The sequence below is a fragment of the Fulmarus glacialis genome, unplaced genomic scaffold (assembly GCF_000690835.1).
Source record: "Fulmarus glacialis isolate BGI_N327 unplaced genomic scaffold, ASM69083v1 scaffold13906, whole genome shotgun sequence".
NCBI lineage: Eukaryota > Metazoa > Chordata > Aves > Procellariiformes > Procellariidae > Fulmarus > Fulmarus glacialis.
This window is the reverse complement of record NW_009220175.1, coordinates 1,311-25,868: the sequence shown is the minus strand read 5'-3', so window position 1 is coordinate 25,868 and position 24,558 is coordinate 1,311. Positions and strand designations below refer to the sequence as shown.

General features: G+C 47.6%; 1 protein-coding gene across 1 annotated transcript; it reads right to left on the bottom strand.

The window, feature by feature from the left end:
- Positions 1-17,430: 17,430 nt before the first annotated feature.
- LOC104078862 (glypican-4-like) lies at positions 17,431-22,619 on the bottom strand (the record flags this gene model as incomplete). The annotated part of the gene is made up of 5 exons (XM_009580677.1): positions 17,431-18,223; positions 19,182-19,357; positions 21,604-21,740; positions 22,139-22,285; positions 22,489-22,619. Coding segments are annotated over 5 exons (800 nt in total), but the record flags the coding sequence as incomplete, so codon positions are not given.
- Positions 22,620-24,558: the final 1,939 nt, after the last annotated feature.

The following is a 24,558-nucleotide window of genomic DNA, read 5'->3' as shown; positions in this document are numbered from 1 at the left end:
AGCTCATAGACAACCGAGTCCCAAATACGCCTCAGCGTCACTCCTGCTCCCCGTCTGGGGATGTACAGCACATCTATGCTGATATTTAGGCTTGACCTAATATTTTTCTTCAACTATCCCCAGATTCTCCTGCTGTCATTTTCTTACTTTGAGGCGAAGGTCTTGCCTGCAACGCATTTCATTTTCAAGATGGGGTGAAAAAGTATGAAATGGAAAGAGAGAAAGATAGATGTAGGTCTTGTTTGCAGGCACACGTACAAGAAAAACAAGCAGACCTGTGAACTTAGGAAACCTAGTTTTCTGCAGCTTTCGCCTGTGGGTTTTCTGAAGGCAACTAACCAAGGTTGACTCATGCTACGACCTTCTCCCCGAAGGGACCAACTTGAGCAGAGTCCACCACTCTGCTACCTGTTTTTATGAAGCGTAGAAAAGCTTCATCTCTTTGGGATAGCGACCCACGTGTCAAACAGGGCTGGAATCCAGCAACTGGGTCAAAAGCTTTTCCTTTTTTTACCTAAGCACCGTTTTCTTACAAAATGAAGTGAAAACCCTAAGGCTGTTCCTTGGGCACGTGAGGGGGCAGCACGCTCTATCTTCATGGAGTTACGGCTGGGCTTTGCATCCTATGTGCATGCAGAGCTGCTGGCCATACGTTAGGTAGAGTGTGACTGCGTGGAGCCCGCCATGCCCAGCAGCCGGGCTGCCGAAATCAGCCCCCACTGCAGCGAAGAGCACCAGCAGCTGAGCACCATGTCAGGGCTTGGATGTCATTGGGAAGTGGGTGGTTTGGGAGGCAGGAGACACCCGCATGGCTCCGGACCGGTGAGTCACTGCTCACATGGATTGCTGGTCCAGCACTGCATTTAACAACCATCTTTTCAAGCCCAAGCTTTGAGCGCTTCCACCACAGGATAGAAATAAAACCAGAGCAAAGCTGGGGGAGCATGAGAAACACCGAGAAGAAAATATGTTACTATAGCATCTCCCAAGGAGCTCAGCAACATTAAGAACTGTCGTTTCCAACATCCCTGTGATGCAAGAGTCTGCTGCCCAGCCCAGAGGGTTAAAGCCCGACGGTGCCTGCACCAGGGCGTTGCAGGCGAGGGCTCACCATTCCCCTGAGCTTTTGTTTGCCTGGTATCTTGCCTGCAAGTCCAAGTCTCTGCGGTATTTGCGAGAGGAAAGCCGGAAAGCATATATTTCTGGTTAGCACTTATTAAATAAAAAGATCCCAGATAAAAGAAAGGAATACTGTACTAACGCTGACACTGCAGAAAGATAATCGGCAGCCTGGAGTCCTCCGGGGCTCTAAGTTATCTAGTTAAATAAAACGCCCCACCTGCATGCCAAGAACAAAGCGGGGTACATGGTCACGGCGGGCTGCGCGGCGACCGCCCGGCGGTGAGCTCAGCCTGACGCCTGGCCAAGAGAGACCACCACACCCAAGAGAAGCAAAAACCTCCAGGAAACACGATTCTCCTCCATCAGTTTTTGTTTTAATAATTTTGTTTTACTTCCATTTAACTTCCTTGACCTGCAAGCAGTGCTGCTGGGTCAACCTTCTGTTTGCCCAAAGCCACCAGCCAAAAGCTCTCCCCTTCTCTCTCGCTCCTTCTCCCTCCATATATATAGATATACTTAAAGAAGGAAAAAAAAAACCCATACGACAAGACATCTTTCATTTTAACTTCATAGTCAGCGTCATGCACAGCTGTTTTGGAAAAGCACAAGGAAATACCCTGCTCCTCACACCTTTGCCACCACAGCCCATTTCCACGCCTCCCCAGCTGAACACCATGAGCTGCCAGAGTCACACAATGTGCCACGATCCAAAAAAATGAGTCACCTGGGTAGAGGTAGAGGAAAGGCAAAACATCCCGGTAAGGCTCCCAATGTGGCTGGGCTTTTGGGCTGGGGACGGGTGCCCGAGCTCAGTGGGCTCCGTGATGGCCCCAGCTGCAAACATTTCCATGCATTAGTCTTTCTCCCTTGCCCAAGTCACTTGGCTGGATTCGGACTAGATCTTTAAACAATCATCATTTGGGCTAGGACCAAATATGGCAAAACTTCAGCCAAAAAGGCCAGCTTTTCAAAGGAAAGCCTGCTTGCCAGGATAGGTGCAGGCGGTCACAGAGGGAGGAGGGACATTTATTCATCGCCCACAGTGGGGCCATCAAAATTTAGCCAGAGGGGGCTTCCTTGGCTGGAAAGACACCACCAGCCAAAACAAATGCTAAACCTTGCAATATTTCTTAAATTTTTGTTTTTTCTTTTTTAAACATGGTGATTTGGGGGGGCATGGGGGAGGTTTGCTGGCTGACGTCCTTGGGGACTTTAGCCCTGGTAATCCACCCGCATTACTCCCACACACGTGGTACAACAGAACTGTGTTATCCGTGCCCAGGGAGAGCATCCCCAAGCCCCCAGCACACAGAGCAAAGGAGCGGCCATGGGAACTTCCAGCAGCTCCCCGGGCCTTGGGAGAGCGGCTTTGCAGGAAAGGGCTCCAGCTGAGCACACGAGATTTTCCCCAAGACAAAATGCCTTTCTTTTTTTTTTATTTCCCCTTCTCACTGAGTTGATGGGAAACTGTTTGCAAAACTAGAAATATCCCCTATGGAAAAGTCTGAAAGAATTCAAAAATAGTGAAACAGCTGCATTCTTTAAAAGTCACTGGAGTGGAATTTGATGGAAGGTAAGATCTTCTTCATAGTGTTTTCTAATGCCTTTAAGAATTCTGTGGCAGAGATCTAATTTTCTGTTAAGTTCCTCAAGGAGGTTACGAACAAAATCCATCGAGATAAAACCCACTGTTCAGTACCATACGCTTAAGGTTTTTTCTTTCTTTCTTCCTAGATAATCAAACCTTCACCTAGATACTAAACCGCAGAGGTTTAGCTGTAATATTAAGATAGAGCTCACACGCTGAAAGACAGAGAATATTCTGAAACATACTTTTAGGTATTAATTCTGTTGTGAAAGCACCAACGTCAGCCCCCAGCTTTAGACAGAGCTGGCTCTGCACTTACAACAGAGTTGATCACGCTGATACACGTGAAAACCGCAGCGTACCTTCTCCAGGCATACAGCCTCAGGAGCCTCCGACTGCTAGTTTGCAAGCTGGACTCACAGCTTTGCTGGTCACTGGGATAAGTTAGGAGTTATTACCTCATTTTTGGAGACCGCCTTTAGAAATGGATAGTTTGCGATCAGGCTACTTTTTTGCCCTGACTTATTTTAGTGCCAGGAGAGCAGAAGCCTGCTCTTGTTCCTCCATTCAGAAGCCCTACGTATAAGGGTGGGAGGGACGGGGGGCATGTTGTTTAGCGGCAAATGGACACCATCCCTCAACACAAAATCATCTTCATAACAAAGACAATTAAGCTTTTTTATAATCTGAGAATGACGCAGTTTTAGACCCTTTCAAAATAGCAGAAATGTAACACAGCACTAAAAATCAGTATAAATAAGCCTGGGCTACTATTCCTGAACAGGGGTGCAAGAAGGCATAATTTGGGATCCTATAAGTTTCTAAGTCTCTACTTGAATTTCTTTTAACTTCTAATGACAGCCTGTGCCTGCAAACATACCCTACATCATTCATATGTGGACTGAGCGCCAACCTAAGGTAGTTTATAACCAGGGGGAAAAGGGCTCAGCTTGAGCAACTGGAGTCATCCCTGGTTTGTCATCACAGGTAGCGCAGCAATTACTTTAGATTTCACTAATGGCATGTCCCATGGAGCTAAAGAAATTGCTCCTAGGAGTACAAAAAACCCAAAACCCAAAAGCACGCAGCCCAGAAGTATCGCGTGCTGAATCGCTCAGAGACGTGTCAGGGTTGCAAACTGCTCAGCACAGCGGAAAACAGAGACGCCACTGACACAGCGGTGCAGAAGTTACCATCACGATGCACACTACTCTTCTGGCAGTCGATCTCCAACTGATGTTTGAGTTGGAAAGGCCATGGTGAGGGTCAGCAGTCTGTGGTTCAATGAAGTCCTGTAGCACTGGGAGCTCCCGCCGCATCGGGCTGCAAATGTGGCTCTGAGCCCCCCGGGCTGCCAGCGCGCGCTCCCAGCGTGGGACACTGGGATGGGGCAAGAGCCACGGGCAGTAACGCAGGCGGGAGGATGTGTCTCCGCACAGCGTCTGGCCCTGGCTGGGAAAGACGTTACTGGGAATCGTCTGAGTTAAATGGGAAGTTCTGGGTCAGACCTTTAGGGAGAGTTTCTAACCTGCTCTTCCAAATGAAGTCACCACGAGGTCCTGCAGCCTCCGAGGCAAGTCTCGACAAGAGACTTTCTCAAGACGCTGACTGCCGCGATGAGTAATGTGCAGTGAAAGTAGTCACGCCTGGCAGAGCGAGGGCCAGCTGAATACTCAGGCAATTTAAATTGTAAATATGAGTATCTCACTGTTATTTACCTAGCAGATGAACACCACTCGGCATGACTGGTGCGATCACAATATTTGAACACTGGACTCCAGGTTCATGCATACGCATAACTGGCTCCTTTAATAAAGCTGGAGACTCTGACACACTCTTTTACTCTCCTTCTAAAATCACTTATGCTTACAGTAGTCTCCAGGATTATGTCCATACATATGTTTCCTAATTCATCCCATTAAAAGGACACTACAGATTACGATGCTTTCTTTTCATTGCCTTAAAGATCCAGGCTGCACTGCTTGAGGCATGGTTTTTGCACAGGGACTATAATTGGTTTGAGATCACAAGAATCTAATGAGATTTCTTTCCTGAGCGTGCAGTAAAAATGCCCATTTCCTGCCCACCTCACAGTCCCAGGTACAGATGTTCTGGTTCTCTCAACACGTCACATTACCCAGGTCTGCAGGTATACCAGGGACTGAATTGCATTTTAGGTTAGTCAAATGAGGTGGTGGCAGCAAATTTATATGCTTTATGATGGCAGATTTTTTGGTTCCGAAGACAATTAGTATGTTCACTTAAATTAAAGGAGGGGAAAAAAATTACAATGCAGCTCAGCATTAAAATACGAACCCCCAAGTTTTTGGAGGTTTGCTCAGCAACCCGAGCTTGAGACCCGGCACACGCGGCTGGCTCACGCTAACAGGAGAACTGCCACAATCCATCAGAAATGGCAACACATGGTGCTGGTGGGGCCGTTGGTGCAGAGCAGTAACGCAGGGGGTTAACGGGAGCAGAGAGTCCCGCAGCAGCACTTTTAGCTCGCAGCTATCTTAGCTCTTTGCTGCAGATAAGGTTTTATGTCTGTTCCTCCGAGGGGGTAACAGAGACAGAGAAGTGACTTGCCAAAGATCATACAAAATACGTCTCATGCAAAACAAGGCATGAAACCAAGAATGGCTGATTGACAGTGCTGCAACGGCCCCACCAACACACTCCGGCCAAGGCCTCCTTCCGGGAAGCTCAGCCGAGCACAAATGCTTCATTTTCCAAGAGCAGCTCTGCTCCAAGCCTTGCATCTCCCGGGCAGGAAAGGCAGCCAGCTCCCTCTCCATAGAAACTCAAATACCCAAAGTGGTGAGAGCAGCTCTCCCCACAACCAAGCACACACTGACATGCAGAGAAAAGGTTTTTTGCAAGTCTGCAGAGCAGCCTTGCATCGCAAAGTCCCCTGTATCACTAATTCTTAGGGGGTTCCAGTAGGAGCACAGACCTCGCTGTCCATGGGGAGATTTATCCTGAACATTTTTTCTGAGCATTTCTGCAACACCAGCACTGATGACGCAGCTGAGCAGCTTGGAAAGTCTGAGGACACGGATACTTTGAGATGCTAACGCAACAAAAATAATATCTTTGTTGATCATTAGATCTTTTGGCAGCCACATGCCAGTGCCCTGTACAAACACCCCAGGCAACCAAAGGGAACTCTAAATGAAAAACAAGGTGGGGTCAACCTGCCTGAGCGCCCCGGGAGGACACATGGCAGATGTTTCTAGGGGAGCATATCCCTTGCTGACCGCCAGCTGGGAAAGCAGGAACTCTGTTTTACTTGAATGCTACTCAGCATTTTGTTTTCAAGAGAAACTGCAAGGCAGGATACAAACAGTAACGCATTTGTCCCAGCGAAGCCTTGGGGCTGGCAGGGCAGGAGGTGCTCGCAGGCTTGGAGCACAAACACCCAAAAGGGCACCAAGTAGCCCCGGCTGCTCATCCCCGTGCTGTTCAGCATCGCAGGGCTGCGGTGGGGCGAACACCCCGGAGAACCCGCCCTGGGATGGGTTTTGTGTTTTCAGGGATACGGCTGTGCTGCGGATCCACCCCAGGTATCCCTCCTGGATTTTATTGACTTGGTTTGCTCTCTGCAAATGGGTGTAGGGATAGAAGAGCACACAAAGAGCAGCAAGGTACCTTTGGCCCTTAAAAAGCAGCTCAGAGTCCAAGGAGCAAGTGACAGTTTAGGAAGACTCACAGGTTTACAATTCCTCTATTTTTGGCATGCTTTTCAGGCATTCAGCGCCAGCTGCCGTACCCAAGGAACCAGGTAACAACCGCTGAGGTGCACCCTCTTCCCACAGCTTTCTGTTGAGCTTCAGTGTTACTGATCTCAGCCCAGCGCGCACAATCGGGTGAGAAACCGAGACAGAGAGGACGGGTGCGAGGCTGTCGCTGGAGACAGCCAAAGGGAATTGCCTGAATGGGGGATCAAGAGGTGCTGCTGAACTCCTGATGTCACTGGTATTCAGGTTCCTCCTTAAGACGTCAATGACCCAGCCTCTCTCATATTTGTTCAACTCACCTGTGGGGGTTGTTGGCAGCAGCAAAAACCATTTCTTGCTGTATGCTCAGCCAGTGCCCAAAAGCGGGACGCCAGGCTGGACCAGAGCTGCTAAGGATCAGCACAACCCATGCCCTAGTCACACCGACTGGGCCAGCAGCTCTGGGATGCACCAGCACCCTGGAGCCAGCTTGTGTCAGACACTGCAGCTGTATCACGCTCTCCCCAGTAAGCAGAAGCTTAAAAATAAAAAGTAAAATTATCATCAACAGCACTGCTGATGTGCAGAGTACACAAGAGCTTGGGTCCGCGCAAATTACGCCTTTTTCTGGACGCCCACCAAGCTCTACCCAAAAAGATGCTCTTGGAGCGGGCAGCAGTGTTGGGGTGCCAGCGTGCCCAGGGAGTGCCGGGGGCCGCAGCCCCTTGCCCGCAGCCCTGCCACAGCCCACTCCCCGTAGCTAAGTTGGCAATGCCATCTAGTGCATGGAGGCAGAAATAGCACAGTGTCCGCGGGCGGGCAGGCGTGCACGGCGCCAGATGTGCAGTCCAGATGTGCTCTCAGCCAGGGCGGTGGAGATGGAGATGGCACCAGGTTCCGGCCGTGGCCCCGGGGTACCGGTGCCCCGGGCCGCGCTCTCAGCCCTTGTGCCACACATTCGTGCAGGCTGATAACATCGCCTGCCCTGGATTTTTCCCACCCAAAAAGAGCCTGGCCTTATCCAGAAATCCCCACTTGCCTTGAGAGGGAGGGGAAACCCTCCCCTTTCCCCAAAGGGTTTCAATTGAATTGTTCCAGCTTCATCAGCCTGTGGGCTTTACGGCCAATATAGCTCAACATTTTGGCTCTCTGGCGTCACTCGAATATAAAACATCTCCCACAGAAACATTTTTTTCATGCAAGGCAAACACTCTCTCAGTAACAAGAAACATTTTTCTTAGACATGAACAAAGGGTGAGGTTTCTTCAGACAAAGGAACCAAAGGTTTCCTTTTATTGAGAGCATTCTCTGACGCAGACTGAAATCTTTTGCGTTTTGGGGTTGGGGTTTTTTTTTGGGAGTGCCAACTTTTTCCAAAAATATATCTAGGCTGATTATAATTTTCTTCTTGTGCAACTTTTCTGTAATTTCACCAGTGATTTAAAATAATTTATTTTAAATGGAAATAATTTGGCTTTTAAAAATATTTTTAACCAAAAAAATTCATCTTTCACTAAGAATGTGTGACCTCTACAAGCAAAATATTTCAACAGCTATTGAAAACAGATATTTTGTTAAGAAAATGATGAGTTATGAACTTTTTTGTTCTGTTGAAAAAAGGGTCCATTTCTAGCTCTGTTAGATGCAGCTCTATCTCCAACTGTTTTCCTAAGTTGTTCTTCAACCTGATTTAAAGGAGAGAACTTTTTTTTTTAAAGCTTTCCATTTTTTCCATATTCAAGAAGACTCTGCTCCTCGTTACAAACTCTTTGCCTTACAAGCGCTTTATACATTTAATAGGCACAAAGAGTCAGGGGAGGGGGGAAATTGGTCTACCTGGGCTTGATTTAGAAATAGAGCTTAATATCTAGACCAGGTCCACCCCACTTGTCGCTGCTGAAGGTTACGGGTGCAAGAGCGAGGCTGGCTCCCACTGTACACTGAATTAGCAGAATGATGTGGGGTAGAGCAGAGGGGATATTTAACGGTGGCTACTGGTGTGCTCCAAGGGTTACATCCACCTTGGCCATGCAAGGACCAGCAAAACCTCTGTAGATAAAGCTGTCGGGGCTGGATGGAGCGGGACCCGGAGCAGGTTCAATCCGACCGCTGCTGGAGTCAGCGGGAGCCGCTCCACAGGCTTGGAGCTAAGTCAGGGCTTAAGTAGCAACTGGAAGGATAAAAGCTTGTGGGATCAGGCCTTAAACCAACAGCTCCCGACTCAGTACAGCCTCGGAGAATGTCTACAATAACCAATATCATTACAGGCCCACATGTTAAAATAAATGAAAATCAATAATGTTAATAGACATTAATTCATGCTAATAGAATCACTGCTCCAAAAGCAGACTTAATAAGCCCAGCTAGACCACTACCACCGTCTACATATTAAAAAGATCCAAAACATTTAAATATTGACCACATTCCTTTGAAATTAATAGTATTTCCTTTGGATTACGCATTGATCTCGGCTGAGCCTCGCTTGACATCTGGAGCAGTTAAAATAGCAACCTGAACAGCCTTAGTCTGCCACTAATTTTGAAAGTTAAAATTGGTTTTCTCCTTATGTGCTCTCATTAAAACCACTCCGCTGTCTCGGTGCCGGGCTCAGAAGAGGAGAGCCACGAATCCACCACCCGCAGACTAGCTGAGCCGCGGCTGCTGCCGGCGCTCGGAGGCGGCTGCACCACCACACCCTGGCTTGCCCGAGGTTAAGCCCGGGGCTGCTTACATGGGTCCCCGAAATCCCCGTCTTCCCAGAGGAAAGGCCCCTTGCACAGAGCCCTGACGCTCACTTCCACATTGGAGACATCATTTCATTGCTTACTTTCATGTAAGTTCATTCCAGCCAGGACTGTTCCTGTGCTCGGCTCTGTGCCGTGGTCCCGCCTGCCCCGTGGGGACGGGCAGCCTCGGCACAACCTTCATCACCGCAAACTCCTAGGAAGCCTCCTGGCATTGCCTCGCCCAACCAGCGTGCACGTGGCGGTGGGGCTGGAGGGGTTTTTGGTGTTGGTGGGTTTTTTCCCCCCTCTAATGCTTTTGAAAACCAAAGGATGGAATACCTCGCTTCCTCCATCCGTCAAGACAGGACTAAAATACAGGTTTGCTCATGGTTTTACTCAAGTTTTCCACGCACCTCACAATTGTATAGGTTTCGCAGCTCCTCACAGCTGGGGTTCCTGCTTCTTTTAATGCTCCGGGTGTGAGCACCAAGGGCATGAAACCGAGGAAGGGAGCAAACCATCCTTGCAATGCCACATGAGCAAATCCTGCCATGGGAGGTTTTCCCTTCCAGAAGCCTCAAATTCATTTCTGGTTCCTGCAAACACCTGGAGGGCGCAGTGCAAAACCCATGGACAAACCTGGCTCCTGCGCCCTGCTGTCAGCTGCATCTCCCTCCCGACCGAGCTGCAAATGAAATGCTCTCACCCTGCAGCGGGGTTCAAACGCCGCCATAAGAAGCACGCATCAGGGGAGCACAGCTCTGTCAGGAAGGTGCTCAGCAAGAGCCTCTGCAATGTTTGTTGCAAAGGTGGCCAACAAGAGAGGGAACCTGGGAAACGCTGCCTTTTGACGGAGATCGCGTCACGTCGCAGAGAAAACCACCATGGCAGCACGGACCAAAAGGAGCTACCACCAGCTCCTCTTGGGAAAGAAGCTGCTAATACAACACCACGAGGCTGACCTCCATTTAATGTACTTTAAATAACAGCAGAGTGACAGGAAGGACAGGAAGCAAGTGGGTGGCGGAGGTGCAGCTCAAGAGCTGCCCAAGGCACTCATCTCCTCTCTCTCTCTCATTTCTAACCATCGCCTGTCGGCCCCACAACGCTGCGAGCTCCTGGATGAGCCTCCAACTCACCCCTGTGCCCTGCCAGCACCAACCTGATGAAGCACACCTTCAAGAAAGGGAATTTTTACCCCTTTTCTAATCATCAGTTTGCAGTTAAAGGTGCCCTCCGTGGCAGGGCACGCTTGCACCGGGGAGCTGAAGGGCAGCTCTGCCCACCAACCACCCCACCGGCCACGAGCTCCTCAGGGACCTCATCCCCATCCCCCTGGTCAGCACGGGGCTCCCCGACAGCTCCTCCTGCCTGTAACTACCCGAGGAAAGCACAGCCCTCCCCACCTCCTCCATAGGTGCTCCCTCCAGGCGAGTGGCAGCGAGCAGGGGTGTCGTGGGGTGGCTGACAAGAGACCATATATGAGCTATCTGCTGTATATACATTATCCCTTTCGCTAGGAAGCCAAATGTCAGAATTATTTAGCGTGGAACACAGAGGGAATAGAACACACCTAATTTATTTGGCTAATTATTTCCAGACAACAAGGCTCCGGAAGACCTCTATCACAGACAACAGCTTCTTTGTAATACTGACTGTCTTGGCCTCTGGCTAGCCGAGAGCCCTCGCCCTCCCACGGAAACACTGGTCCCCAACTGTCCCTGCTCAAACCTGAAAATCCCACTGCTATTTTGTAGCAACAAATTCTTATTCAATACTGAAGTGTTTTTGAATGCACAACCAACCGAAGAACTTCATAATGAATAAACAGTGATTATGTATTTTAAGTTTTTTCCAAATTTGGATTTTTTCTTTTTTCCTATGGGAAAAGCAAAAGTAGCAAAGCCATGACACACTGGCCAAAGTTCCCGCTGCCCCCAAGCCACGGAGGCAGTAGAGCCTCTCAGAAGTCAGCACCTCATCTCATTCCCCGAGACATTTTACCTGAAGCATCCTCACGAAAGCAGCATGGCCTATGCTAGTGCACGGGAAATTCAGAGCAAACAACCAAGTCATTTAGGACTGTTTGAGTGAGAGCCACTTTTTCTCTTACTTCACTACCCCATGCATGTATGAGGATGCCCAGCTCCTCACCTGCAAATAGAGCAGAGCAGCCACTCACCCCCAAAATCAGAGGGATGATGTCAAGACACATGCATTGAAAGCTGCCTCCAGAGCCCTGCAATACAGGCATAGATTTATTCAGGATTGCACATAACAACTCTGATACAAATACACTCCATTACGGGGATTCGTACGAAGGCAGCCATAAAAAAAGAGGAAGAAAAAAAGGCTCTTGGTTAAATCAGAATAGCTTTTCTACTGCAACAACCCAGTTGATATGCATCTGTGACCTTGCCTCCATAAAAGAGTCCCTGGAAATGCAGATGCACCTCCTGTTAACGTCAGGGAAAAGCCTCCTGCAGACTTAACTGTCCTCAGATCTGCTTCTTGCACAAGACAGCAAGCGCGTGTGTGGTACTGGCATGGGGGAAATGGCTGAACATGTACAACAATTAGCTTTAAAAATGTAAGATTTCGGCTATTGTTTTAGTTGCCTGTCCCTGGGGATCCTCAGCATTACTGTATTATTGATGATGCTAAATGGGGTTTTCAACAAAGCTGGTTTGAAGGCTTGTGAATGCCAAAACAGCATTTCAACCCATTAAACTTCACAGACGAAACAATTTCTTCTAAAAATAATCATCAGTTCTTCCCACCAGAAAAAATAAAAGCCTGGCCAATTCCTAACGCGCCAAGTTTTCAGGCAGGCCTGATTTTTATGGCTGAGCTTGTAAAGCTCTGAAGAAAAGCAGTTTTATAATGGAAACACCGACAGAGCTGAGTTGTAGGTGAAGAGCAGCCGCCCTACACAATAGGGCTGCCAGCAACCGCCAGCAAACGCATTCCACCTTGCTAATCCTGAATTTTCCTGTTCAGAGGAAAAGATGAGATGTCTTAACTCCTGCTAACATCCTCGCCATTATGTCGATGCAAATACAGTCACGAGGCAATTACCAGCCCAGCCAAGGGCCAGCCATTGTGGGGCTGACAATAGCTTGTGGAGCCCTTCGGAGGAGAAACAAATACCCTCAACCTTCTCCAAGACTTTAAGTCTCATTAGTATAAATCAGTAACCCAATTAATGAGGGGTTTAGCATATTGATTTGCATCAGATTACACGAATTAATGACACACGTAGGGGGGACAATGCGGCAGGACACGCTGGGAAGATGAACAGCTACGTCGGGGGACTGTATTGCCACAGTACATGAAAGAGGGGCACGGGCACCCAGATTTCATGATGGGGATGAAGCTGCTCCCGCTCAGCTCCTACGTGGCCATTGGGAAGACAGAGACATTACCTGGCTGTTGAAATGGGTAACAAGCTGAGGCAGGTTTGCCGATGCGAATTTTAACAGATGGTTTGTTTTTTTTTTAAAATGAAAACTACTGCTTTAACGGTTGCAGCAATCTCTGGTTGGGGGTTAAATGGAGACGGCTTCCAGGGGAGACCACCAAGGTCCATGGGTGAGACACATTCCTGTTCTGCTCCTGCCGGGATGCGGGGCACACACAAGCAGATCCACCACAAAGAGCAAAGACTTGGGAAAAAGCAGCCGGGGCAGCAAGGAAACACAGGGCAAAGCCACTGTGAGCAGGCTGGACGGAGCCCAAAAGGGCACAGGCCAATGAGGCAGAGCAGGTTCAGGGAAGAAAAGCATCGCTACCAGCTCCCCGCCAGCACCCAGCCTACAGCACAGGGATTGTAAACAGAGGAAGGCAACACGTTAGGACATGCCATCGGCATCCTCCAAATGGGATCATGCCTACGGACTTACTCTTCATTTGTCATCCAGTAACTTGGCCAAACCTGCCAGGTTTAGCAAAAGCCTCTCCCCCATGGCCGCCTGCCCCTTCTGCGCCTGGCAGGGTGCCCCGCTCTCGCCGGGCTGCCTAGCCCAAGGGACCGCCAAAAAGGATGGTCCTCCCTCCCAGAGGAGAGGGACAAAGGGACGGGCCATGCCCAGGATGTCTTCCCCTCCTCCCTGGGCGGGCAGCCCCTCCTTGCTCCAGTAGTTATAAAAGGGCTCTCAATCCATGTAATCCATTAGATACAAATTACAGCAGTTGAAGCACACTTGACCCAGAATTACAGCAAGCCCATAAAGAGCTGTGTCTTCCCAGGCAATTTACATTGTTACCAGCCCTCAAACAAACCACAGCAGAGGATTAAAAAACAACAACAAAAAAACCCCAACAAAAAAGCAAACCAAATGCAGAAAACATGATGCTTGAAACAGCATTATCAAGAAATGAAAACCATTACTGGGGTTGGTTCATATCCAGGTGCTCCTAAAAACACCAGTATTGCAGAGTCTCTAACCAATGTGTGTCTTGCAGCTACCTTAAACCAATAAACCACAGCCACTTGAAAGAAGATGCCTTGAAGCACAGCACTACATAACCATTTGGGATGGGGACTGCAACCCGGAGCCCAGAGGACACAGGCAGGAGGGACAGTGCTGACCTGGTGGCTGCTCGCCCTCCCGGCCTGGCTCCAGCTGCGAGTACCCCCCGTAGCAGCTCAGGAAAACACAGATCCCACCAGCCAGGAGGGGGACTGCAATGTTCCTGTATCAATTTTCACCTCCTTCTATGCATTTATTTATTTATTTTTAAATTACTACTAGCCCTAGATGGCATCCCAAGGAAGAGAAGCAGCAGAGGACAGGCCACCCTCCCACCAGCCCTGCAGGTATCACAGTATATTGACTTATAGACCACTGCAGGCAGGTGGCCACTGGCCACCACATCAGGCAGCAATACTCTGCAGTTATCCTAGATACCCAGGATACTCCTGCCTTACATGGAAAAATAAAGCCATCAGCATTAAAAAAAAAGGTGCAAGTTAATTTCTTCCAGCAGTCAGAGATGGATTTATCCAGGTTTGGGTTTCCTGCAGCAGCCATGCCCACCAGCTCCTACAAACACAATCCATGGTCCTCGGGGTCCCCAAGATGCTCCAGCACTGCCTGTGCCAGCAGGACCTGGACGTCTGCTGCTCCCGGCTGTGGAGACGTGCCGGTGGCATGGGCCTTCCCCGCTGCGGTTTTGTGCCGGCAAGCGAAGGGCACGAGCAGGGCAGCAGCCCCCGGCGCCGGCTGTCACTGCTGGGGTTGCCGGCGTCACCACGGGGACACTGCCACACTCACACCATGGGGCTGCACGAAGGTAGGAGGGAAGAGGGTGGCTTTTTGGGGAGGGTGACAAACAGGGCCAGCAGTTACTAGGGGACACACGATAATTAAAAACATCCAAACAGATGGAAGGGATTTGTATGTGCCTTGCTCTGAAATGTCCGACACCAGATGCTATCATAAGAAACGAGCCAGGACCATGCCAGAGGTCTTGCCTGGTCCAGCAAGTCTTACATCCAGCTAAAGCAATTAGAGGATGGCGACAGAAACTTCAGCACCATCAGGTCTAAGAAATTACCTATGTAATGAGGGGTTGGAGCTTCCAGAATTAATACACCAACTTGCCCGTGAGGACAAAGGCCAGCTTGGCTCAGCCGGGGGCAGGAGCAGGACCCTGCCCCGGGGGCGGAGGAGGACTCCTCTCGCGGCCCTGGTCATTTGTCCCGACTTAGGGCCACACCACTCATCGCAGCACAAAACAAGAGACTCTGATTACGAGAGTCTCATTTTTTGCTCTCCTTTTCCCCCTTCATTGCTACCAGAAACGTAAATACGGAGGCTGGTCCACTGGAGAAACCCAGAGCAGCTTGCACACGCGTGCCGTCTGCGAGGCTGTGGCAGCACGGGGCTGTACGTGTTAGAGCAAGAGAGGCACAGAGCTGTTAAATCAGGTCCTTTCAAGGGCTGTATTTTTTTATTCCAACTCTTTGGGAGACAGCACCTCACATGCCACTAAGAACACCACCTCTCCGGTTCATTTTGCATTTGAAGCTTGTTACCATTTCCATTAATTTAATTAATTCTATGTATGGGATTTTTTTTTAAAACACGGTCGTAATGGCAACGGTTATGTGAAAAAAAAAAAAATACTTGAAGGAAGGGAGCACATGCCTTCCTCAAAGCCAGCAGCATGCCTCATCCCTACCCGTATGGTTTAGTTTACAAGCTCATGTCAGAGAACCGATTTCACACACAAACACAAAATAAAAGCAGGAACACAACTTTTGATCATCCTACATTGATGTTTACTCTTGTTTCCTGTAGCCCCAGGTGACAAATCTGTCCTTTATACAGCGGAGGATCGTTGTGCTATTAACAAAGTCAACTGGACACTTTTAAAACTCAGGGCAGGTCTTTGCATTGGTGGCTTGTACCAAACTAAGGAATAATAATTAGTAAGCAATTAGATGTGAATCGATAAATATAAATTCAGAAACCTTTTTTTCTGAGCAGAAACGCTCGAAAGCAGGAGAATTTACAAGCAACTTTCTTACATATGAACACTTACGCCAAGAAGGGAGATGCTGGAGAAGTCAGCCCCTCCGAACACAAGGGCTTTTGTTCCACCATTCTCTGAGCTCTGAAGAAGTTTAATTTTTTTTTTTTTTTCTTCTTCATTTAACTTTGCCGGCCTGCCAGCTGGGTATAAGCCAGAAGGGTTATCCAGTCAGACCTTATTGCGATATATTTACAATGGTAGTGCATCTAAGGTTTGTTTATTTCGGGATTAAAATTCAAATGGCTAGAATCATTTAAATAATTAAAGGGCAATCAGAAAATGCCATGAAACCAAACAAATCAGGAAAAGTCATGGAAACCATCAGCAATATTTAATTCAGAAATTCTCTTTGTTAAGGAACTTAGCTGAAAGAAAACAGCTGGATGTAGTTCAACCCTCTAAATTAAAAACAATCTAACAAGGTCTATAGGGATAACTCTTTCAGCTACATATTGGAGACCAGATTCACTTCTACCAAGTAAATGTAATAGCACTCAAAGCTAGAAAGGAAATTCCTCAGAACTGAGGTAGTTTCTAAGTATCAGCACATTTTCCAATTCCTCACAAGGCAACTTAGCTATTTACAATCCATTTTTTCCCACACATAAATTTATAACTTTTTCAATTTTATGCTTCCATGATTTATTTTCTAAAGAAAAATAATCTAGCCAGAATATCCCTACTCTACTAACATCATGTTTTAATAAATAACTGGCTACTTCTAGTAAAATTAAGCCTCCAGGATTGTTTATACCAGCCAAGAATACTCCGTCTTTATAGCTTTGCAGTAATTTGGTGTGAAAATAAAGTTGAATATAAGGCTGACCCTGAGCTAACAAGTAATTAATGCTTCAATATAAAAATAGAAAATTATCCTTACAACACAAGGGTGGAATATAGCAAACCCGCTCTCTCTGGATTGGTCTCCTGGCTGGATTCCAGCGTCCAGCCGGACCTAAAGGCTACCTAAAGCTGGAGGAGACGTGCAGAATAATTTTGAGTCTTTCCGAAGACTTTGCTTTCCCTAAACTCTTTTAAAAATTATTTCATCTCTTTTCTTAAAAATATACATTTGTTTTATTCATGAGTTGCCGTTCACCACAACACTGTTCCAACTGCAAAAGCACAGGCAGAGAAAGGAGGGTGTCTCGGGTAGTGCCGAAAAGCTATAACCGCTGGGCACTGCCTCCCAGGAGACCAAACACACCGAAAAGGAGGCGTCTTCACCCTACAAGCCCCTGCCTGCTCCTACTCCAATCTGCCTGCAACAATGCCGCGGGTCGCTGCCTGCCTGCTCCTTCCCTTTTGCCCCCCATCGGAGAGGAAACAGAACTCTTGCAAAAACAAACCCGACACCCCCCCGCCTCCCCTCTCCCAAAGCATTCCTTAAAAACAAACAAACAAACAAAATTAAAACATTAATCCAGCATTCATTTAACAAATTTGCAGACAAGACACATGTTGGCATTTGGATCTGCGACATGACAAGTTGCTTCCAACTGAACAAGTTTAATGCCTTATTCCCACGGGGGATGGACGTCAGGAACTGACCGACAGGAGTTACAGCTAATTGCAAGGATCCCGGGGAACAAACGACAACTCTTCTTAGCATCTGTGGAACTGGAATTCTCTGTAGTCTCTTCCAATTTAACCAAACCTCCTGTAAAGAAAGTACAACCTGCTCCTGCCATTAACGCCCTATGCAAACGGGGCACTTGGCACACTGACCAGCTCTGCCTTCACCGTCTGTTTTACCGCATAATAAAGACAAATTACTTCCACTTCTTTCCAGATAAGGCAACTAACATAATGTGGATAAATGGGAAGTTAACTACATGAAACACGTTTTCTGCTCGTTGGGCAATTATTTTTTCCCCATAAGATAACATGATAAATAAAACCTGCTTCTGTACAGATATTTCTCATTTCAGAAACACATACTTGTTACAGGCCAAGAGAAGACCCTGGGGTTTTTTTGTTTTCATAAGAAATACAGTAAAATAGAATTTAAAAAAAAAAAAGTGATAAAGACACAAATGCAGAGCTAACTACAGGCTTGTATATACATTTTTGTTATCCACCTCTAACATGGACTCTTGGTGAACAGGACAGACTGGTAGCCCCCGTTCCTCTTATTCCCAGAATAGCAAGGGAAAAAAAAATAATCAGTATCTTAAAACCAGTGGCAACATAGTAAAAACTGTACACTGTTGTCCATTAACTTAAAAAGCAAAGTCCCTAGATGGTATAAAAGTGAAAGCAGGTGCCTTCTAACTTTGATAATAAAAGTCTTTTTCCCCACCCCCCTACGCTGCACAATTATCTCCATTGTCTTTGCATGGCCAAGAACAAAACGCTAAGGAGCAAGGCTGCTTGTGATAAACCGCTCCTGGTAGCGGCAGAAGTGTTCACGTTCTTATCGCTCTTGTTGGAGTTCCCAGTGACTTCGGTGGCATTGAACTCGAACTCCAGGGAGCACTGCTGGAGCTCGCAGCCGCTGCCGCTCTCCTCCCCGCTGCTCTCCTCACCTGCGGGAGACAAACACACGCTGTCCTCCTCTGCCGTCTGCAGCGCGACGCTTCGCTTGCAGAAGGCAGCAGGGGGGAAAAAAGGCAAGCCGGTGGATGTTTCGACATTTATGAGATGTAAGCGCGGGTCCTCTGGTTACTGCGACTTCCGCGTGCTGTTCGTCACACCCGTCCGTACCGGTGGACGAAAAGCTGGACATGAGCTGACAATGTGCGCTCGCAGTCCAGAAGGCCAACCATACCCTGGGCTGCATCAAAAGCAGCGTGGCCAGCAGGTCTCTGGTGAGACCCCACCTGCAGTACTGCGTCCAGCTCTGGAGCCCTCAGCACAGGAAAGACATGCTGGAGCGGTGCGAAAGGAAGCCACAAAAATGATCAGAGGGATGGAACGCCTCTCCTATGAAGAAAGGTGGAGAGAGTTGGGGTTGTTCAGTCTGGAGAAGAGAAGGCTCCGGGGAGACCTTACTGCAGCCTTTCGGCACTTAAAGGGGGCTTGTGAGAAAGATGGGGACAGACTTTTTAGCAGGGCCTGTTGCAATAGGACAAGTTTTAAACTAAAAGAGGGTAGATTCAGACTGGATATAAGGAAGAAATTTTTTACGATGAGGGTGGTGAAACACTGGCACAGGTTGCCCAGAGAGGTGGTAGATGCCCCATCCCTGGAAACGTTCAAGGTCAGGTTGGACGGGGCTCTGAGCAACCTGATCTAGTTGAGTATGTCCCTGCTCATGGCAGGGGGGTTGGACTAGATGACCTTTAAAGGTCCCTTCCAACGCAAACCGTTCTACGATTCCATGGGGACAACCCTCCTTGCACAGCCTGTCAGAGATGCAGGTTCCCACCCTCTTTACTAACACGCATACCCGTAGCTGAAGCTTAACCAGCTACCCCGTGTTAGCATGAAATCCAATTAAAAAGGGAAAAAGAAAAAGCAAAAGGCAAACAACAGCAAACATACTTATGTCAATGAAGTCGACATCGTTCCCACTGTATGCATTCTTCAGCTTGTTGGTCATCACCCGCAGAGCCATGATTTGCCGGCGAATCACCATGTCTGGCTTGGTAATATCGACTTCTACCTCCGGGTTATTCACTTGGCTTGCTAAGCCGTTTCCAGTCACCGCAAAGTCGTACCTGAAAAGAAACCGTTCCTGCTGGTACCGGAGCTGCAGCTTGGTGGGGCCCCGCGCCGATGGGCGAGAACGTGGGAACTCAGCGATGCCACCCCCGTTTCCAGCCTGGGCGATATCCTGAGCCCAGCGCGATCTTCCCACGTGCTAACCCTCACGGAGCCCTTCTCCGGCTTCTTACCTCATCTCCCCTCCCTGCAACCTGAGCAGCATGTGAAATTAAACACTGTTTTCATATACCCTGTGCTACAAAGGCAGGGGAAAGACAATTTTCTCCCCAACTTGAAAAGAGAAGGAAGATCTGGGGTTTATAATAATAATGGCTTACAACAGCACAAATCAGCCAGCTGCAGGCAACAGAGCAAAACAAGCTGCTGAGATGCCCTGATGCCCAGTTAGATGACACTTTCGGGAAAACAACCTTTGGGGCCATAGTTATCCCAGAGAAACCTATAGTAACTGTGGAGGCAAAAATGTAATTCTGGCTTTGCATAATGCACCTTAACCATCAAGCTGGGGTATTAAATGTGTACTTCTCACCAGGCAGACATGAGATGCAGTTTCCCTAATAACCCCAGCAGGAGAAACATCTGTGTTGTTGAAGATGAGATAATATAACCCCATGCATCGAAGCAGAGAAGAGCCGAGCTGCTCAGCCTGAGGTGTGCATGCTCAGGTCTGAACAAACGTACAGCCTCTTGGTTTAAAAGAGAGACTGAGCAACAAAACCCAAAAGAATACGTCTCCTGAAACAGGTATTTGGAGTATCATCTTATAGAGCAGGGATATAACACTTCTTTTTCCTCCTCCAATTAGTTGACTTGCAAGAAAAAATCACTGTTTAACAGAAGAAAACATTACTTTTGCTTAGTTATGATGCCAACATCAGCATTACGAGAGAGAGAAAAGCCTTTAGCACAATCTACTGATCCCAGACACCAGGCAGTGAGATATAATCATATGTCTGAAGGGCATGCTCAAACCCTGTCCTATATTTGGGAGGAATTATTATTGTTGTTGTTGTTGTTGTTGTTATGATTTGTGATCAATATTATATGTTGCAAAGAGGTCAGAGAGAGACCAAAGCGTGGAAGACTACTGAACTTTCAGCTTATTGGAGCCACAGAGAAAAGAGCAACAGCAAAGCAAAATATCTTTCACAACCCACATAGGATGGCAGTAACCGCGGTCCAACGTCCCCCAGACATCCGCCTCTGTCTCCTTGCCCAGTGCTGCCAAGTCTCCCTCTCCACTTCCTTCTGACACGAGACCTCACACACTGGGGCAATCTGCTGTGAAAAGTCCTGTACAAGCTGCTGATAAACAAGACCTCAGGAGGGCAGAGCCATTTCTTGTTGCAGAGACCCAAACCATCGCCCTGGCCGAGCGAGGCAGTTTCAGGCACACACAAAACAGTGCAAAATTTATGTGGTATGGCTCAGACCTATGGCCAAAAAATATTAAGGGCAAAAGCTGTTTTTACTTAGAAAAACTGCTGGAAAACCCTGGATGACTATTTTTTTGTTTTTAATGGAACATCTTGGATTTTGCTTATTTCCTCAGTAAGCAAACAGAAAAAAAGAAATTTTTATTTCCAAAATAAAAGTTAAGCAGTTACATAAACCATATGACAGAAAACCTTTGGCTTATTCATGTGTTGGTAATTTCTTCCTTAGAAGAAAAAAAAAAAGAAAAAAAAAGAAAAACCAAAGTTTTGTAACTATTTTTCCATAAAAAGCGTGCATGAAAACCACTGGCCCCTCGTGCCACTGACCTCAGGAGTGGAGAAGCGGACCTGTCACTGGCCCCCATCTCTCTTGCCCTTGCTCAACAAGGAACCCAGCAATAGCTCCTGGTAGAAACACCAACTGGGGGCACTGGGGCAACAGTGCTGTCAGACAACACGAGCATCCCTGCTCTTTGGCCAAGCTACAGGATTTTGTACAAATCACCTCCCCAGACCTGCGAGCAACTGGTAAGAGGTTTAGGTCCAAGAAGAGATGCTGTTATCTAGATATATAGACTTAGTTCTCTCCTTTAAAACAAACCACCAGCTAGAGGTTGGATAACCCTTTAGCTTTGCATTCAAGCTTTCCCACCTACAAAGAAGAGGGGTAACGGCAGCAGCCTGTCTTGGGGGAGCTGGGGTCAGTCCCGTAAGAGCAGAGGGCTCGGGGAGAGGAGCTGGCACGCCAGGAAAGGCTGGGGCGAGAGGGAGAGAGTTAACCAGGGGCAGCAGCATCGCCAAACCTGCTCTTGGCGCTCCCGTTCCAGCACTCGTTCTCATTGACAGTGCCTACAGACATCTTTTCATCGTTGCAAATGTTGCCAGGGAGAGATGACCAAAATTTTTTGGCTTGCTTCAGCTTCTCTTTCACATCAGTAACCTATTAAATAAAAGAAAAAAAGAAACACAGGACATAATCCAGAATACCAAACACTCGTTAAAAGTGAAGCTGGAAAGGTATTTTTTATCACAACAGACGTGTATAGGCCAGATCTTCAGGTTGCGTGTTTTGATGGTTGATTTACTTTTTTAATACAAAATTAAACACCGCTCCTCAACCACATATTACTCATAAGCCAAGCCTTTAAAACAGGCACTTTTCTAACATACAAGCGTTGAGGTAATTCACGTCTAGAGCCATGGGCAGATTACACCCCTCAGAGAGTTCAAGACAGCCAAGAAATATTAAGAAACCCTATAAATTACAAATGGAAAATTATACGCTGCGGTACTCGGCTGCGAAGCGCCTGCGTGGCACCGGCAGGACCAGGCACTCACCAGTCGGTCCAAGCTCGTGCCGGCAGCTGTAGTCGGCCGCTCCTCTGGGTTGTAGGGTCTAAAACGAGCGCTGAAACCGCTTTCGGAGACGGAGCGAGCGGTCCGGCCCTGGGCAAGTGTTTTTGGCTGGCCGCATCCCTGGAAAACCTACATGAGAGAAGGAAAGGGTTTCATGAAATGGGAGGTCACAAGAGCCTCCCTTCTTCAGACTCCAACCCAGCCCCTGCCCAAAACAGTACATCAGCTTTACATATACTTGAAAGGACATTAAAGAAAAAATGTATCGACGAGAATAGGGAAATAAAACACATTGGATAAATAAAGCCCAAGTGTCCTCTTGGCCCATTTACCTTCTGAGACACCTGCATGCTGTTCTCCTGCATGTTCATGATCGCATCCGAAATTTTCACATCAATGGGGTCCATGACTGACTCGATGTTGAAGGGACCCTCCAGCCTTTCTGCTACCTGCAGCATCGAATCTAACACAGAGAGAGAAATGAAGATTTTTAAAGGATGAGCTTCAAGGATAACAGATAACAAGAATAACAGATTGAGCGCAGAGACATTAACCACCCCAACATTGCTTCTGACCAGCACGCATCTCCAGGAAACATTTTGCTCCATTCCCAGAGCTTACAACTTCACCAGGCACTTACAGGCTGCCAGTACCAAGCCATGGGCTCATATACATCAAAAGCTGCGTTAAACGAGGGAAAGCCATCGCAGTCTGCCAAAAGGCAGCCTGTAATCAGCTCCTCCCATTAGAACAAGCATTACTAACACCTTCCTCTCCATGCTCGTTTATTAAAGGTTTCCTTGTGTCATTTGTTTTTCAAGACTGCTTTCAAAGCTGAGAGACAGAAAGCCACCAGCTTCTTCATGCTGGTCCTGAACACAAGACACCGATGTGAAAGGGCCCAAGATGACCATCGCTACCACCTCTCCCTTACGGAAAGCTAGAGGCTTTGCCATGCCTGGGGAAACCTTCTGGCATGGCATGGACAATTTGCACAAGGGAGACTGCATGAGGTAAACGTTGTGCACTGATGATTTATTTGGCACACCTCTATGCAAGTGGAGATGGAAAAGTCCCTCAGCCAACACTGGGTCACTTCTCCCGTGCCAACACGCACATCCTCAACAAATACATCATTAAACATAGCAGCTACCGAACTTCCACTGCTTCCTCTGGGAAACTATTATTGGCATTAAGTTGCATTTCAGCCCTCTCTCTGGTTCTCCCCTAGAAGGTGCCTCCAGGTACATGCCTTGTGCTAAGTGCTCGTCTGTTCTTCCCCATCGCAACCCTTACTTAACATTTGTTTTCACTATAGTCCCTTAGCCCTGTTTGCTGGTCTCCCCTCCTGCGCCACTTCGTGATGCTCTGCCACAAACCCATAATTTCCCAGTTGCATTTAATTCTTCAATTTTTCCTAGCCTACGTGACATGGGAGGCCAGGGCACAACAGCCCCTCCGGCCCTGAGGAAACCCTCTCCCGAGGAGCTCCTCCCCGCTCCCAAGGATACGCCTGTTCCCTTCCATTAAGAAGAAATGGGCATTTCACAGTTAGGCTATCAATTTCTCTTGAAAAGTGTTTCTCGTGACATTCATCCTCCTCCTCCTAAGTGCAGAAGGTACTTTCAACAAGCAGAAAACTTCTGTGGGCTCCAGCTACCTGTTAAAGCCCTATACAGGTATTACACATACTGAGCAATTTAGTAATAGCTCTGCCTTAATGCCCAAGCCATATTAAACTATGCTAAAAAACCCACAAACTAATGATAAATATACAATTAAGCTATTTGTGTATTTAAATAACAATAATAATAGTAACAGTAATAATAATAATAAACAATAATAATAAATCCAACACCAAACCCCCCACACGAATTGCAGATGTCTTCCTAGCCTGTAAATCCACTTTTTAAAGGCAACTCAGTATTCCAAAGATTTGCTGGGTGTTCGTTAAAGGTCGAACAGTCGATCAACCCATTCTAAAAACCACATCAGCCAGGACTTGCACAGCTCCGCCACAGTGCCAGTGTTTAGGGAGTGAACCCCAGGAGGAGCTGGAGCCCCCAAGAAATCCCCTCGCCCTGCAGGCACACCCCACCAGCATCAGTGATGGAGTTGTTGCAGGGCATGGCTGGAATTTAGCCGTCAGGGACTACAAACAGGTCTGAACTAAATGCATTTAAAAAAAAAAAAAAAAGAAAAAAAAAAGGTAATAACAAATGAAACAAAGAGTCTTAGACTGTATTGTGGTGGGCTCCAATAAAGTGATGCTTCAAATCTCTGAGTAATGACTGCTAGCATGAATATACCATTGTGCCAGAGGGGAGAAAAATGCTTTTGATGTGCTACCAAATGGAGACTTTTGTAAACAAGTGGAGCACAACTTAAATGTGTTCATCATT